At 38.1% G+C, this 18,311-nt stretch overlaps 1 protein-coding gene and 1 pseudogene across 5 annotated transcripts in view; both read right to left on the bottom strand.

Annotated features, from left to right (window-relative positions):
• RNF13 (ring finger protein 13) overlaps positions 1 to 18,311 on the bottom strand; it is a 160,798-nt gene that overhangs the window by 120,413 nt on the left and 22,074 nt on the right. For 4 of the 5 annotated variants that reach the window (XM_086674518.1, XM_025913353.2, XM_086674520.1 and 1 more), the window contains exons 2-3: positions 12,483 to 12,612; positions 4,513 to 4,593 (exon numbers count right to left, since the gene is read on the bottom strand). In XM_086674518.1, the coding sequence (XP_086530644.1) occupies positions 4,513 to 4,593; positions 12,483 to 12,596 (195 nt within the window). In that variant the 5' untranslated portion in view covers positions 12,597 to 12,612. Of the gene's footprint in view, positions 1 to 4,512; positions 4,594 to 12,482; positions 12,613 to 18,311 lie in introns of those variants that run through there. The other variant, XM_086674521.1, reaches the window with a different exon arrangement.
• Positions 12,619 to 18,298, bottom strand: LOC147577224 (mitochondrial carrier homolog 2 pseudogene; annotated as a pseudogene).

Genomic DNA, 18,311 nt, shown 5'->3' with positions numbered 1-18,311 from the left:
GATTAAGGCTTCCTTAAAGATAAATCTTGTTTTGAATTTTTTAGTAATCGTCATTATCTCCTCTACTTATCAAGTCACTTCTTAAAAGTATAGCAGTAAGAAACCTAGAAAAGTTTGATCCTTCTGAGACTGGCCTTCAATATGTAACTAAATTATTCCAACTGTATTGATAATAAACTGGAGTCTAGCAAGACAGCTTGCTAGCATGACAAATCAATACATAAAACCTTGACTATTCAACAATGCTCTAATAGTTGGTTATTCATATTCAAAAGATAAAAATAGAGGCCTATCTTACAGTACACCACCAAATAATTCTGGGTAAAGACCTCATGAGCATGGAGTGGAGAGCATGGGGAAACTTTATAAATTTTTGGAGTAATAGAAGAAGCCTAATGGGAACTATCAGTAATGAATTCTTAGTGAATATCTAACTCTGGACAATGACCACGCCATACAGTATTTCATTGCCAGGTCTCCTACAAGATATTTAGATTTAAGGGAACATATTGATGCCATATATCTTCTCCTCAGATCTGAGGCACAGCCACAGGGTCTTTAAAAATTTTTTTTAAAAAGTTAAAAAAATTTAAAAAGTACCTGCCAAAACAGCCAATCAAACTCTGTAACTGAAAACACAGAGCTTCCCCCAGGGAAAAATATCAAACCCTTTTTTAAAACTACAATACTAACACACCATATTTTAATCCAAGATTCTCATTTTTACATTAAAACTCAAATTTCTTTGGATTTCTGATTTTTATATACTTGAATATTTTTTTGAATGTCAGAGGGGGATAGAAAAGCCTCTAAACACCATTTGCTTACTATTGGCATATACAGCAATGGAATGTAAACATACAATTTCGACTGACATGTGTTACATTGTAAATATCTGATCTCTTATAAATAATAGAATCCAAGAATATCATAAAACCTACAGAATATAGAATATATGCCCACCAAAACTATCCCACCTAAACTCTCTGAGAAAAGTTTAAAAGTAAAATATTTCTCAGCCACATCTCTTAATAACCATATTGTGCTTTTAAATTAACTTGCTTATACTTTTAACACATTTGATTGGTTTTACAGACATTTCACTACAGCGAGCTATCCCCATTTCATCATCATCATGTCCTCCTTGTAAACAATAATAGCCTATTATTTGTGAATTCTGATTCTGAGCAATGTCAAGCCAGCCATGCAAATATAAAAGATGTCCATAATGATCCAACAATTTGTTAGAACATTCTCTCTTTATTGCCACTTCCTGGGCTTGCCCTATATTGTCACAATGCAAAAAGTAGGCAGATATTTAACACTACTCTTTCTTTGACAGTGAATATACAATTTTGTCAAAGTATCTTTTAAATGTAAACTGAATTTACAATAGCAGAGTAATAGAGGAGCACCAAAAAGACTATGGTTATCAGGAGTTAATGGAACTCTTTAAACAAGCTTACTAAGAAGAAAGACTATTCAGTAAAAGGATCGCCCGACTCCTTAGGCTGAATGAAAGAAAGGATGCCAGCTCAAAATCATTGGTAAGCATAGAAATGCAAATTACAACAAAATAATACTTTTTGCCTATCAGATTGGAAAGGTTAAAAAGACTGGTAATATCCAGTGTGGAAAAGGGTTTAGAAAAATGGATATTCTCTGGGGCACTTGGGTGGCTCAGTTGGTTAAACATCCAACTCTTGGTTTTGGCTCAGGTCATGATCTCACAGTTTGTGAGATCAAGGCCCTTAGTCAGGCTCTGAAGCGACAGCGCAAAGCCCTGCTTGGGATTCTCTCTCTCTCTCTCTCTCTCTGCCCCTCCTCCCTCCCTGCCTGGCCACCACCACAGGCACACGCTCTCTCTCTCTCTCAAAATAAATAAATAAACTTTTAAAAAATTGAGTATTCTCATGCAGTGTTAATAGGAATAAATTAGTACAACCTTTTGGAAATGAAATTTATTTTATCTATGAAAATTTCAGATGAACACATCCAGGGACTCCTCAATTATACTTCTAAACCTCTATCCTAGAGAAATAATTTAATTTTGGATAAGAAACCAAAATATCTGTCCATGGGAAATGGCTAATAAATTATGGTCCTTCATATTACAGAATACCATGCAGTGCTTACTAGGAACATACTAGATCTATAGGTAAAGCTGTGAAAAGATCTGTTAGACATCAAATGCCAAGTGTGGGGAGGTGGGGGAAATCAAATTTCAGAGTTAACACTGTAGGGGAGATCTGTCATTCATAGTGCCCCAAATTTTCTGAAACCACTTTCTCCACACAATGAATTCTACCTTCCCAAAGTAGACTAAAACAACAAAAATAAAAATAATAACAAACACTATAAACCGTATTACCCAGCATCCATCATAGCTAGTATTTCACTTAAAGTACATGGCTAGTAACTATGTGGCCTACAGGCAAATAGAACAATCAAGGTGTAAGATTTGAGAAAGAGCCTGGCAAAGGATATTTCTTTAGCTTGGGTGGCATGGCAGTGGAGGCATGATGTTTTGAGGTAAGACCACAGAGGCTTACTGATGGGAGAAAAGGTGATGTGCTTTGGGGGTCAGTGGCGGCATCAATCCTTTATCAAGCCATTTTTACAAGGAGGTTCTCTGTTTTGTTCCTGACAATTTGGAAACTGCTTCTCCAGGATATGATACTCTGGACATCTTTAGCTAGAGTTGATTCCATTATAAAAATTAAGAAACCTTTCATATACACAAATGGTCATCACTTAAGAACTTCCTGAGTTCATAAATTTTGAACTAAAAAGCACCACATATTCAGAAAAAGATCTGAAGGTCTGTAAGATCACATAACACCCTGATGTTAACACTGAAGAGGGAAATGGGATTGATATGTATAGATGAGGAAGGGGTGATGGCAGGCTTTTCCTGTTTCCTCAATATACTTCTTTTCTGTTTAAATATTTTTACAGTAAGAAATAGTCCTACAATGCTGGGAGTTTGTTTTAATAACTTAAAATCTTCAAAAAATTAAAAACTAATATGCCCCTCCTAAAGGTGTCTGTCATCCTAAATGACAATAATCGTTTTATAGTACTTAAAAGTGGAATTTTAAGAGAGAACAACCTGAAAACATTCTGTGGTACATATATACACAATTTCATGTATTCTAACTTATATAACATAAAAGCCTCATATTATCTTGTAATGGGGAAGGACTTTCTAACCATAACCCCAGAGGTAGAAGGAAAGCATAGCAATTTTTAACTACATAAACAAAACTACTGAAACCTTAAAGTTAAAAGATGAAGGACAAACCAGAAAAAATGACCTAAAATACATATAGCAAATAATAGATTAATATTTCCAGTATATAAAGAATTCTTAGAAATCAGTAAGAATAGACATTTTGTTTGTTTGTTTTGAGAGAGAAAGAGAGAAAGGGGGAAGGGGCAGAGAGAGAGAGAAAGAGAATCCCAAGCAGGCTCCATAGTGCTGTCAGCACTGTCTGATGCAGGGCTCAATCTCACAACTATGAGATCATGATCTGATCCGAAATCAAGAGTCAGATGCTTAACCAACTGAGCCATCCAGGCACCCCAGTAAGGATAGACATTTTAGTTTAAAAATGGGCAAAGAGCATTAACGGGGAATTCACTCTCTTATTCACATGCACACATTCACACACACACATGCATACATACACCACACACACACACACACACACACACAGGGCAAAAGACATTAATATGTTCAATCTCATTAGATTTTTTTGTCAATTAACTAAAATTTGATAATATTTAGTATTGAAGAGGGTATGGGGATAAAACACAGTATCAAACACTATTGGGATTCTAAACTGTCCCAAACTTTCAAAAGGCAATCTGGAATATACAACAAAATTTTAAATGTGTTCCATAACAGAGCAATTCTACATTTGGAAATGTATCTTATGCAAATAAATAGACAAATACAAAAAAATGAAGACATTCACTATAGCACTGTTTATAATAGCAAAAACTGGACAACTTAAAAATCCACATGAAAAGTTAAACAAATAAATGTTCAAAAATTCATAGTATTTCCTGATAATGCAAAACCTTCCAGCCACTGCAAATAAAAACATAGATCCTTCTCTAATACCATGAAATGATGTTCTAGATAGCAAATTAAGTCAAAAAGCCTGGAAACCAAGTAGCATGTTTCTATCAATGTTAAATACAGATTCATTATATAAGCAAACACACAAATATATACATACATTTATATCTATAAACACACACACCCACCCACACTGGGCATATATCTTAGAAAACAGTTTAGAAATACATACCAAAATGTTAACAGTGGCTAGTTCAGAATGATTAAATTATCCAAAAAAGTGAATAGTCTGAACCCTTTACAATGAATATGTATGGGTTTTATGATAATAGTAAGAATATTTTCATTCTTTAAACAAATAATGAGCAACAAAAATCACCTTACTAAATACCTTGTGCTTTTACCATATATTACTATTTTCTTACCTTTAAACCTTCAGCTGGAAGTCTATAACCAAATCTTGCTGGAAGGTCATCAAATGTCTGAGATGCATTTTCAAAATTATACTAAATATAAAATTAAAAACAAGTTACAACCAAGTTACACATAACACTAAAACAAAAAGGTTATTTAAGTTGTCATTTCCACAATTTGATCCACTAACGCAGCTTAACACAATTAAATCAATTTTGTAAATATACATTCACTAAAATAGCAAGGAATATATACAATTTACTACATATACAACTGCATAAATTAGATTCTAATTTCACATAATTATTAAACAGCAGCAATTCTATAACATTAAACCACTTACTACCTCCTGAGTTTTTCCCACAATTTCCTAGCAAGGAATTTTCTTTATTTCTTTTTTTAATGTTTATTTATTTTTGACAGAGAGAGCAGGAGTGAAGGATATGCAGAGAGAGAGGAGGACAGAGGATCTGAAGCTGTCTTTCCCCTGACAGGAGAGCCCGATCTGGGGTTTGAACTCACAAACCATGAGATCATGACCTGAGCCAAAGTCACTCAACTGAGCTACCCGGGAGCCCCCACTCCCAGCAAGGAATTTTCTAAACAGATTATTTTCCTGCAAGAGTTCCATCTGACTTTCTCTAAAGGGTCTGATTTAATAGAAGAGATATACAGGATATCTGGCTCTAGCTTACGAAAGATGCCTTTTCCCCAGAGAAAAAAGAAGCACCAAATCATTTTTAAGAAATTATCATTTCGGAGGAGTTAGAATGGCAGAGAAGTATAGGGACCTGGATTTCCCTCATCCCTCAAACACTGCTGTTTTGAGGTCAGAACACTTGGAGCACCCACGAAATCAGCTTGCAAAGGGACACAAAAACCTCCACAGGTGGAGGGAGACAGCTTAGCTGAACTGAGATGCATGTATGTGAATTGGGGGAGATAAAACGGTGGCATAGACACAGAGTGGGGGAAACCCCTCTGTGGAAAGACAAAAGGGAAAGAAAAAGAGGCTGTGGAAGTCCAGTACTGGAAGTCCCTCTCCAGACCACAGACCAGGGAACAAGAAATAGGGAGAGTGCCAGTTTGTACTTCATAAACAGTCTTAGGAGCTGAAGACTGGAATTTTCAAAAGTGTGGGACTTTCTCTGGACTGGAGCCACCGCCATATGTGGGCACCGGGGGAGGAGGGGAGCCAGCCCCAGGCATGGTAGGATCTCAGGGGGCACTGGGAGAGAACAGTCCCCTTCCTCGAGTACTGTGGGAAGAGGATATGTTGCCCCTCCAAGGACAACAACCCTGCAGGTGCCAGCCAGAGGCCCTTTGTTGACTGGGCAGAGTGGCACTACCCCAGAACCAGGTTTGCACAGAGTGGGATCCTTTAAAACATCCGGTTTTGAATCCTGGCAGAGTACCTAGGAGACACAGGGGGACTGTGGTGCAGGGCAAGCTGACTGCTGACACTGCTCTGTGAGCACTGCCTGAACAGCGTGGTTTGAGATACCCAGTGCAGGGATGAGAGACTGGGGTGTCGCCATTTTTCTCCCCATCACCAACACAGTGGGGCCTCAGAGAACAGGACAGCCACCCCCTGTGAAGGTGGGACCGCTTACACCAAACCCCACCCCTCCATGCCAGGAAACGGCTTATCTACTTGAGCAGGACTGACACCGAGTGAACCAGACCGCCTCTCCTCCAGATCAGCACAGCCACCAGTCCCAGGCACCAACAGACAACTGTCCTGCTGTTTTATGTGTTCTGGTCTTCTTTTTCCTCTTTTCTTTCCTTCTCTTCTCTTTTTCCTTCTTTTTCTTTCTACCCTCTTTTTTTACCCCCCCCCCCTTTGGAATCAGGCTCATAGTTTCTGATTTGATTTTTGGTCAATTCTTATTATACATATTTCTTTCTTTCATTCTTTCTTCTTTCTCTGTTCTGTTTTTGTTGTTGTTGTTGTTGTTGTTTAATCAAGCAGTTTTACTCTACTCTCTTTACACCTTTTCTGTATCTCCTTCTTTATTTTCCTCTCTCTCTGGATTAAGCCTTATAGTTAGTTTCTTTGATTCTCTGCCTGGTCTTTTTTTTTTTTTTTTTTTAATCCACCCCTTTCATTTTCCTCTTTGTTTGAAATAAGGTTCACCAACCCCCCCCACCTTTCCTTTTTTTCAAGGTTACTTCAATGAACAAATCAAAGCACACCTGGTAGAAGGTCCAAATGATCCACTACTAAGAGCAGTGGGATAGAACAGCCAAATACACAACAACAGAGGGCTACCTGAAGTGCCAGGCCCTGGACAGGGTATGACTTCTTTTTAATATAGTAGTACTCGCAGGCGCAGGTCATACAACAAGCTATCAAAATGTAAAAGACAAAATGACGAACCAGAAGAATTCTCCTCAAAAGAAATTTCAGTAAGAAATGACAGCCAGAGAATTGCTCAAAACAGATATAAACAATATATCTGAACAAGAATTTAGAATAACAGTCATAAGACTAATAGTTAGCTGGGTTTGAAAAAAGCATAGAGGACAGCTTAGAATCAATTGCTGCAGAGATCAAAGACCTAATAGTCATGATGAATTAAGAAATGCTGTAAATGAGATGCAAATAAACTAGATGCAGTAACAACAAGGATGGAAGAAGCAGAGGAGAGAATAGGCGAAATAGAAGATAAAATTCTAGAAAATGATGAAGCTGAAAAAAAGAGGGAAAGGAAATTACTAGACCATGAAGGGAGAATTAGAGCTCTAAGTGATTCAATGAAACAAAATAATATCCTCATCATAGGAGTTCCAGAAAAAGAGAGAGACAAAGGGGCAGAAGGTTTATCTGAACAAATTACAACTGAGAAATTCCCTAATCTGGGAAAGGAAACAGGCATCTAAGTCCAAGAGGCACAGAGAACTTCCTTCAAAATCAACAAAAACATGTCAAACCATGACATAGCAGAGTGAAACTGACAAAATATAAAGAGAATTCTGAGAGCAGCTAGGGACAAACAGGCCTTAACCTACAAGGTAGACACATAAGGGAAGTAGCAGAGATGTCCACTGAAACTTGGCAGGCCAGACGGGAGTGGCAGGAAATATTCAATGTGCTGAAGAGGAGAAATATGCAATTAAAAATTAAAAATTAAAAAATTAAAAATATGAAATTAAAAAATGCTCACTGTGGGGGTGCCTGGGTGTGGCTCAGTCAGTTAAGTGTCTGACACTTCATTTCGGCTCAGGTCATGATCTTGTGGTTCATGAGATCAAGGCCCGAGTCAGGCTCTGAGCTAACACTGCAGAGCCTGCTTCAGATTCTCTCTCTCCCTCTTTCTCTGCCCCTCCCCTCCTTGTGTTCTTGCATGCGCACTCACATACTCTCTTTCTCTCTCTCTCCCTCTCTCTCACAGTATAAATGAATAAACATTAAAAAAAAAAAAGAACGCTCACTGTTAAAATTTCTGAAGTAGAAAATAAAGTTACTCCTCTCTGGAATTCCATCTCCAGTTACTGCCATATATTAGTTTTAATCCACTTCTTTCAAAAAAATCTTTTCCTTAACCAATTCTTTCCTTCAACAGCAGGCTTAACAGATTTAATTCAATTTAAAAAGTTACAAATGTTAACAATTATTGAGCATTTAGGAGATCATGTTAAACACCTAACAGGTGTTCATTTATTTAATCCTTAAAAAATCCTTATAAAGTAGGCCACTATTTTACCATCCTCATTTTACAGATTGGCCACAAAATGTTAACAAAAATTTGTTCTAGGGACACCTGGGTGGCTTAGTTGGTTGAGTGTCTGACTCTTGATTTGAGCTGGGGCCATGATCCCAGGGTCATGGGATCAAGCATGCCACTGAGCGTGGAGCCTACTTTAGATTCTTTCTCTCTCTCCCTCTGATTCTTTCCCCCACTCATGCTTTCTCTCTCTCTAAAAAAATAAATAAAATTTAATTTAAACAAAAGAAAAGGAAAGAACTTACTCTAGTAAATTAGAAGAACCAGGATTCTCACCCAGGCAGTCAGGTCCCAGAGTGCTGGCTCTTAACTCAGTGCCCCACACTGTCTCTCATACAGTCTCATTTCATATGTAAATGGAGACTTAAGAGATATGAAGCTATTTGTCCAAGGTCATGCGACTACAGAGTGGCAGAACTGGATTTCAGTTCAGTTTTCAAATCTGTTGCAGGAGCTCTTAACAACCATGCTATATAATCTGATCCATTCAGACCACTAACCACTGGATGCTTCTCTCTTACTCTGCCCACTGACCCTCACAACTACCTACCAAGAAGTAAATTCTCTCTGACAAATAAATCCTTACAACAGAATCAAAAGGCAGACTGGGAGTAAACCAAAATCGGCTTGTTTGACTCTCTCTGAAACCACATTAAGATAGGTACTACTTTTCAGTAAGATCATGGCACAGCTCAAAGCTAACAAGTCACTTGTAGCCTATATACCTGAGAATAGTCCACATCAATCTGGTTATCTCTAAAGTGTGATGCCTCTGCCAAATCTAAAGCTCCATGTTTCTAGACACAAACCTACATAATTCATAATGTCACATTTCATCTTGGGTCAAAGAAGAGAGATATGATAAAAGATGAAGAAGATGAATTGCTAACAGAAATAATAATCATTTAAAGTACCAGGGTGCCTAGGTGGCTCAGTCGATTACGTGTCTGACTCCTGATTTTGGCTCAGGTCATGATCTCACAGTTCATGAGATGGAGTCCCACATCAGGCTCTGCCCTGTTAGTGCAGAGCCTGCTTGGGATTCTCTCTCTCTCTCCCTCTCTCTCTCTCTCTCTCTCTCCCCCTTCCCCACCCACAAGCGCACACCCACTCTCTCTCAAATAAACTTTAAAAAATCAAGTACCAAGGAATAAATGTTATTAAAAGAAAATATGAAAAAATTAAATCTCCAAGGAAAGTTAGTAATCAGTTCAAACATTTATTGAATTCCTACTACATGTAACTCTCACTCGGCACCAGAAACAAAGTATAGTAAGAAACAGTTCTGCCTTCCAGGTACTCACAATCTAGGGGACTTACTGAGTAGTCAGCAACACACTATAGTAGCATCTCCATATTCTCTTAGAACTCTAACCAGCTGGACAAATACTGTTGTCAGGGAATTAACAAATGGTAGAATTCAACCGCCAAAAATAAAATCATCTGAATTTTATCTTTTCAAAAGGAGCATACTAATACCAGCCCAAAATGGACCAATCTGATGTCCAACTTCTTTAAATCTACACTCAGATTTCACGATGCTCTTATTCACTTAAAAGGAAAAGCTAACATTTTCTTGCTCTTGACTCATTTCCTTTCGATGCTTGTGTTACTGATCTAGTTCCTCTGCCGTGATATTTAGTTCCTCTTTTTACTAGTTACTGCCTTCACAATCTACTCCCCTCCAGCTATTTCTGCATGGTCAGCCTTCTATCCTTTGGTGTCAGCATAATGACCAGATTTAAGTCCCATTCTGATGGTTCCTTCCCTAGATGATATCAACATACATTCCACATTTACCTGCCTGAAACACACGGAATACTGCTGGCAAGCACTGATTGTTCTTCTATACCTAATACTTTATTTTGTCTCTCCATTAACAAAAAAGCAAACACCTTGGGCCATCTCATATACTGCTCGAGGAGGTGACTGAAGGATGAGGAGAATGATTATATAATGAAGATAAAAAAGATAAAGCATTTACTGTGTGTCTGATACTGTTCTAAGTAGTTTACCTTATCTAATCATCATTACAACATACCAGTTTACAAATAAAGAAACAGAAGCACTTACAGTGGCTAAATAATTTGATTAAGATCACACAGCTGGTTAAGTTCCCAGAGCAGTCCACTGAAGCTCCTTTAACCCATCACATAGCTAAACCATAAAATAACAATCCACTTCAGGTAAAAAGTAAAGAAGGAAGTTAAAGGAGTGGCAGATATTACAAAAAACAGAAGAAGGGGAGGGGAGAATATAAAAGAAATCAAAGGAGAAAAGCCAGACATGGAGGACTTCATTCCCTATCAGTCCATAAATCTTCTACTTCACTTCAAAAGTCATCCCAACTGGGGCGCCTGGGTGGCTCAGTCGGTTAAGCATCCGACTTCAGCTCAGGTCATGATCTCGCGGTTCGTGAGTTCAAGCCCCGCGTCGGGCTCTGTGCTGACAGCTCAGAGCCTGGAGCCTGTTTCCAATTCTGTGTCTCCCTCTCTCTCTCTCTCTGATCCTCCCCCATTCATGCTCTGTCTCTCTCTGTCTCAAAAATAAATCAACGTTTAAAAAAAATATTTAGGAAAAAAAAAAACAAAACAAAAGTCATCCCAAGACTATTCCAAGGACTCTGGGGACCAAGTTAGAGGGAAATTTGCATATCAATGGACTCCTAGTCCTTCAAGGTTCCACATCTACTCCATCTAGACTATTCCAGAAAAATCTAATCAACCAGTTCCTTACTAAAGAGAGTAACAGTGAGAAATCTCATAGGGATTTGAGTTGCTATGCTTCAAAAGTTGGGATACAGAAACCAGTCTGGCTCTCCCAAATTCCACAATGATCCTCAACACTTCCACAAGTACCACAGTATACAGAAGCATGGCTGAGCACCACATCAAGCTTCGGTCAGCAACAATTCTGGCCCTTCTGTTTCTAGAGTGACCTAATGTCATTAAGCAAATCACTTGCACCTAGAAATTTAAAATAATAAATCTTTAGCATAGCACCTAGAGTATAGATGTGTAGACACACATATATACATACACACACAGTTAGTTCTTTTTCTGGCTTCAAAGAAATGAGAAACAGGAAATATATACACTTCCCAGTGCAGAGGACAGTAAAACAACCTAGAAAGAAATACTAAGGTTTTGAAGAGCAATCTTCTTTTCTAAAAACTTTTCTATCTACCATCAAAGATCAGATCATTCTGCTTCCCTTCTCATTAATAATAATCTGAGGTTGAAATTTCCTATAAGCATCTTATATAATTTTTTAAAATATCAAGGGGTGCCTGGGTGGCTCAGTCGGTTAAGTGTCTGACTTTGGCTCAGGTCATGAACTCACGGTTCGTAAGTTCAAGCCCTGTGTCGGGCTCTGTGCTGACAGCTCAAAGCCTGGAGCCTGCTTCAGATTGTGTGTCCATCTCTCTCTGCCCTCCCTTGCTCACATTCTGTCTGTCTGTCTCTCTCTCAAAAATAAACAAACATTTAGAAAAAATGTTTTTTAATATTGGGGCACCGGGGTGGCTCGGTTGGTTAAGCATCTGACTTTGGCTCAGGTCATGATTTCATGGTCCTTGAGTTCAAGCCCCGCATTAGGCTCAGTGCTGACAGCTCGGGGCCTGGAGCCTGCTTCAGATAACGTGTCTCTGTCTCTCTCTGCCCCTCCCCGACTCAGGCTCTGTCTCTCAAAAATAAATAAACATTAAAAAAAGTGATGTTATCAGGGGCGCCTGGGTGGCTCTGTCAGCTGAGCATCTGACTCTTGATTTTGGCTCAGGTCATGATCTCACAGTTTGTGAGTTTCAGCCCCATGCTGGGCTCTGCACTCACACTGTAGAGCCTGCTTGGGATTCTCTCCCCCATCTCAAAAATAAATAAACATTTCATTTTAAAAAATTAAAAAATAATTTAAAAATTAAAAAAAATATTGTTATCAAAGTCATTAGAGCTATGCTAATTACCAAGAAAAACAGTAAGATTCTATACAAATACACAACATGTAGATTCATGTGTGCAAGAGCACTCTTGAAAATGCACACAGTCTCAAGAGCAACATTTATCAAGTACTTACTGTATGTGAGATTTTATGTTAGATATTAAGTAATAAAAACATGAGTAAAGCCCTCCACTTCCAAGTAAAAACCATGTGTACGTGCCTGTATGTTCATAGGTAAACGTCTTACCATTTAGGACTTCTTAAAAGCTCTTCTTTAAGGGATGTTTTTAAACATGAATAAATCTTACTGTACTTACTGCTAAAATGTCTGCTTCTACAGGTAGTAGGTTTAAGAATGCAAAGAGCTGGACAGTCAAAATGGTATAGACTTGTGTGGCTGACAGCATGAGCATCCCGATGGAGAGCAGCATCTTGCTGTAAAATCACCTGGAAGATAAGCAAATAAGTAACGATGAGCTCTGGTACTTGGTCCCTGAAAACAAATCACTTAATATGTTAATTCCTGATATCCAAAAAAATCTTACAGATGTGTTAACGTTAAAATTAAACATATTTCAAAAGCATAAGAATTTAGACAGATTTGGACATTTAAGTACACACCCAAAGTTAGTCAATAACCACATAACTCATGGTAACTAAGTTCTGTGTTTTAACCACTACACAAATATCCTTCCATGGTTCTCAGTATGTAGTACGGCTTGTCTACTAATTCAGTTAGGAAGGGAACTAGATTTCAATGAATATAATGACTAAAAAAAAAAAAAAAAATCCCTTTGCTTTACAATTTTTACAATTTTATTTTTTTAATGTCTATTAAAAAAATGTGCAGGAGAGGGACAGAGAAAGAAGGAGAGAGAGAGAATCCCAAGCAGGCTCCACCCTGTAAGCACAGAGCCCAACATGGGACCCAAACCCAGGAACCATGAGAATATGACTGGAGCCAAAATCAAGAGACAGACACTCAACTGACTGAGCCACCCAGGCACACCTACAATTTTAAAGAATTTTTATAATTCTTTAAATATAACTAATAATTTCACGTGCAAATTAACTTTTTATTTATTCTTGCATATTGCACCCACTTTAGAGAATATAAGAGAAAAACCAGCCACATATTATAAATACGCTTTGCTCTGTCCCTCCTAACGATGTATGTACCTTTTTCCCTCTACATCCTAATGACAATAGTGCAGCTACCTTTTCCAACTTCACCCAATTTTCTCTGAGTCCTTAGCTATCTTGCAGCAAAAAGATACCATTAAAGGACTAAACAATAACCAAGTAATAAGATTAAAATTCTCTTGGTAGGCCTCAATGATCAGTATAACATATTTTTTTAAAGGTGAGAACAAAGTTTGCAAAGACAAGGGCCTTTATTTTTATTTTATTTTTATTTGAGACAGAGAGAGAGAAAGAGAGAGGCAGAGAGACAGAATCTGAAGCAGGCTCCGCACTCAGCACGGAGCCTCATGAGGGACTCAATCCCATGGCCTTGAGATCATGACCTGAGCCGAAACCAAGAATCAGATGCTCAACTGACTGAGCACCCCAGAGACAAGGGCCTTAATAATGAACTATTTCAGTAAATGCCACTAACTCAAGTAATACTAATTTTGATGATGATTACTGTTGATAAGGCTCTGTATCAACAATGTGACTCTTTGACACACTGAAAGAGAAATGCCTCTAAACAATTTTTGAACTACCTTCTTACAAAACCATTAAGATCAAAGAAGAAATGAAGTTGGAAACATGTCAAATGTATAGATCTGTTCCACAGAGACAAAGAGTGGATTAGGGATTGCCTGGGGGGCTGCAGGTAGGAGCCAAGGGAACTTGGTGGGCAGCTAGGAATGGGGAATGACTGCCCATGGGTATGGGGTTTCTTTTAGGGGTGAAGAAAATTTTCTAAAATTAGATTATGGTGATTGTTACACAACTCCATAAATATACTAAAAATCACTGTGCTGTTCACTTTATTTTGTGTGTGTGTGCTGTTCACTTTAAATGGGTAAATCTTATGGTATGTTAATTATATGTCAATAAAGCTTTTTTAAAAATGTATAGATTTGGGGGTGCTGGGGTGGCTCAGTCGGTTGAGCATCCGACTCTTGATTCTGACTCAGTTCATGATCCCAGGCTCATGGGATCGGGCCCCAAGTTGGGCTTTGTCCCTATGCTCCTCTCCCCTGCTTGTGTGTTTTTTCTCTCTCTCTCTCTCTCTCTCTCTCTCTCTGTCTCTCTCTCTCTCTCAAAAAAAAAAAAAAAAAGTATAGATTTGTTGCTATTAGTTTCTTAGGAAATACATGTTATAATATACCTTTGTACAGAAAAGAGTTAACATAGCAGGCCTGAGGCTGCTATCATTAGAAAGACCTGCTTGCAGAATCGGCCCTTCTTATTTCAGGAAGGTTCCCATCATTCCCTGATAAGAACGTCTCATTGTGTCTGAGCTCTGCAAATAATGTGGTTATGTTGAAAACACATTTTCTTTCTGATAATCTGAAATTTTGAATGCTAGGTAGAGGGTACTTACAAGCACAGTCCCCAATAGAAACCCTGAGCACTGAATCACTGAACAGTGCCCAATATAAACCCTGGGTACTGAGCATTTCACATGTGTTGTCATAACTTAGTGCTGAGGAATTAAGTATATCCTGCGTGACTCCATTGATAAAGGACTCTTAAAAGCTTATATCTAGTTTTCTCTGGACTTTACCCCATGAAAAATATCTTTAAACATTTGGAAACTAAACAACACAATTCTAAATAATCCATGGACTAAAGAAAAAGTCTCAAGAAAAATGTAAAAAAATGCATTGAATTGAATGAAAATGAAAATACAACATATTAAAGTTCGTGGGACACAGCTGAAGCAGTGCTGAGAGAAAATTTATAGCATTGAATGCATACATTCGTAAAAGAGGAAAGGATTCATTTTGATAATCTAAGCTTCCATCTCAAGAACTTCAGAGAAGAACAAAATATACTCAAAAGAAGCAAAAAGAAATAAATAATAAAGATAAATCCACACTGTAAAGGCCAACTGAAAGTAACACCGATATTCAAGTTGATGTTCAAAAGGTTAACCCTATGCCTAACACAGGTACTCAAGGACTTCAAACCAATGCTCAAGGCACAATAGCCACTGGACTGTTCCTTCTTTTACTCTGGATATGAGACAGCAGGGACAGAGGGGAGGGGGAACATGTACGTGTGTATTTAACAACAGGCAGTGGGTTTGGTTACACTTCTTTTTGCTTTTATTATGTTTTGAAAAATAACACGTTCTGGAGTTTTTATTGTCTCTCTTTATAAAACTAGTCCTTATTGATTGTTGAAAATGTGCAAAAAATTTAAATCACTCATAATCACCAAATTAAGGAATAACTAGCATCCATATTTTGGTATGTAAACTTCCATTCTTTTAGTGATATGTACATTCAAATATATATTTAGCAAAACTGGGAATATACTATATGTGCACATTGTTTTGTTAACTGTAATCTTTTCACTTCATATATTGTGAATATTTTCCTAATTCATTAACTGTACTTGAAAAAATTAAAAATTTCAAACCCTGTACCATAGCATCCCCTGGAGAACCAAGCAGCTAGCAGTCCAGGAAACCCTCTGGGGCTTCCACACTTTTCAAACATTTTTTCCAAGATCAAATGACTATTTAAAAAGCGGCCACACTGTATACAAATCAACATTCTCTCCCATTACTCCGTGCATCTGGGACTATAGAAATGTCACTGTTGGGGCGCCTGGGTGGCTCAGTTGGTTAAGCATCCAACTTCGGCTCAGGTCATGATCTCATGGCTCGTGAGTTCAAGCCCAGCATCAGGCTCTGTGCTGACAGTTCAGAGCCTGGAGCCTGCTTCATGTTCTGTGTCTCCCTCTCTCTTTGCCCCTCTCCCACTCATGCTGTCTCTCTCTGTCTCTCAAAAATAAAAAATAAACATTAAAAAAAAAAAGCCCCTTAAAAAAAAAAAGAAAGAAAGAAATGTCACTGTCCCTGCCCCACATCTTCAAATTAACATTCTCAGGTCACAACAATAAGTCTTCCTACAGGGGACCATCCGGAAAAAACAAGCTATTTCTTCAGCTCATATTTCTGTCTTTTTGTAGCATTACCAGCACTCTATCCAAGACGTATATATTGGGGAGTAGGAAGGGGACCCACCAGCTAGCGCACAGTTGTTGACAGCCACAAGATTAAAGACAAGCACAGAGGGATAGGTCAATATACTGGCAAAAAAATCCTGTGACAGCTTGGGAATAACTCTTCATTTCACTCCTGGTGGAAACTGCACTGTCCAGTGCATAGGTATTGATGAGGTAGGCCAGTGAGTTACAGAGTAACAAATAAGTGATATCACCTAGGAGACAAGGAATAAGACCTGCAAAAGTCCTAGGATGCCCTCTTTGCAATAGATGGTTACTATGGAGTCACAAAGTCCATAGTACTTGGATTTTCTGCCAATGAATTGTTCCATAGATCCCAGACTAATCGTGTGGAAGGTGTGACGAGGGTAGCAGCAGAATGAGCCACCATCTTTCGAGTCATCTCCTTGATAAATTGGTCGAAGGAGGGTGTGACTTCTTTCTGTACATTTACAGGGCCTAAATAGTCAACCTTGTCACATTCCTGGTAACGCTGTAAAATTTTACCATGGACCACAGTTCCAAGGACTCCTGAACAGTCTTGGAGTTAAGCCTGTGAAAAACCTACACTTCCCATGGATCTTTGCAATGTGCTGAGCATAACAAAACAGACCAGGAAGCTGACTTACTTGCCAACCAAAAATATTTCATCCTACTATTGGAGGAAGAGGCTCATATCCTACATGAACAACTGGGACAAGATGGTGAGGCCAGAGCCCAGGAGCACCTGACTGGCCCCATCCGCCATCATGGTACCTGAGGACATTTTTTTTTAATTATATTTCATACACTGGGTTTCCTGAGGACATTTCATACACTGGGTTTCCTGAGGGTACCTGAGGACATTTTTTTTTAATTGTATTTCATACACTGGGTTTCCACACATGACTTTGTTTATACAAAATGAAAACTACTGGTTTAAAACAATATATAATGACCACATGACATTCCATGTGAATGCACTATAATGGATTTAATGGAATGCGCTCTAATGGATATGGATCAAACAGAATCTCTATTGTTAGAAAACTTTTTGACTATTATAAACTCTACAATAAATACTCTTGTAGTTAAACCCCATAGGCACACTCTTATTTTTTTTAGATTAAAGTCACAGAAGTGAGTAGTAGTATTATAAGAATACTACTTGTGGTAAGAAATAGGAGATCCAGTATTTGATAGACGTAGGTTTATGTTGCAACACTGACACATACGAACAGTGTGATTTTGAGACAAAATGATTAAGGTGCTTTATCTGTAAAAGGAGAATTATTTAGGACTTAAAAGGACAACTCTGTGGAATAAATACAAAAATGCATATAAGGACTTAACAGCAGTGGAATACAGGAGGAAGAGAGTTTTTGGGTGGTGCTGCCAATAGACAAAACAGGAAATACCGAAGGAGAACTACAGTTAGCGGAGGTGAGCACAATTGGGGCTGTTTTTTTTTTTTTCATTAATGTTTGTGAAATATTCTGGTGGGCATGTAAACAGAATGCAATAAATAGAAGTCAGGTGCTCTACCCAAGGCACACAGAGATGTAGTATCATCAACAAATATGTGATAGCTAAAGTGATTTTAACGCAAAAGTGAAAATCAAGAAGAGGGCTAAAGAAAACTCTAAAGAGTATATAAATTTAAGGGTCGAGAGAAAGGGAAAACAAAGAAAGAGACTGACTTCACAAAAGTTAAGAAAGAAAAGAATTTTGAAATGAATGTGGGGGGAAGGAAGGCAATCAACAGAAGTAAATGTTGAAGAAGTGGCAAACAGTCTAAAATTTTCAGAGTCTGTCCAACTAAACATTTTTATTTCCCCGTAGTCCAACAGGTACCCTTGCTCTGATCAACTCACAATTTCAAAAAATGCACTCTGCTGTCACCAGCTCTATATCTTGTGATATATATATCATCTATAACAATCATGTGTTAGCCAGAAATTAAAATACAATCATCT

This window comes from Puma concolor, chromosome C2, assembly GCF_028749965.1.
Source record: "Puma concolor isolate L17-30 chromosome C2, mPumCon1.1.hap2, whole genome shotgun sequence".
NCBI lineage: Eukaryota > Metazoa > Chordata > Mammalia > Carnivora > Felidae > Puma > Puma concolor.
Note: the sequence above shows the minus strand (reverse complement) of the source record. Positions and strands in the feature narration are given on the sequence as shown.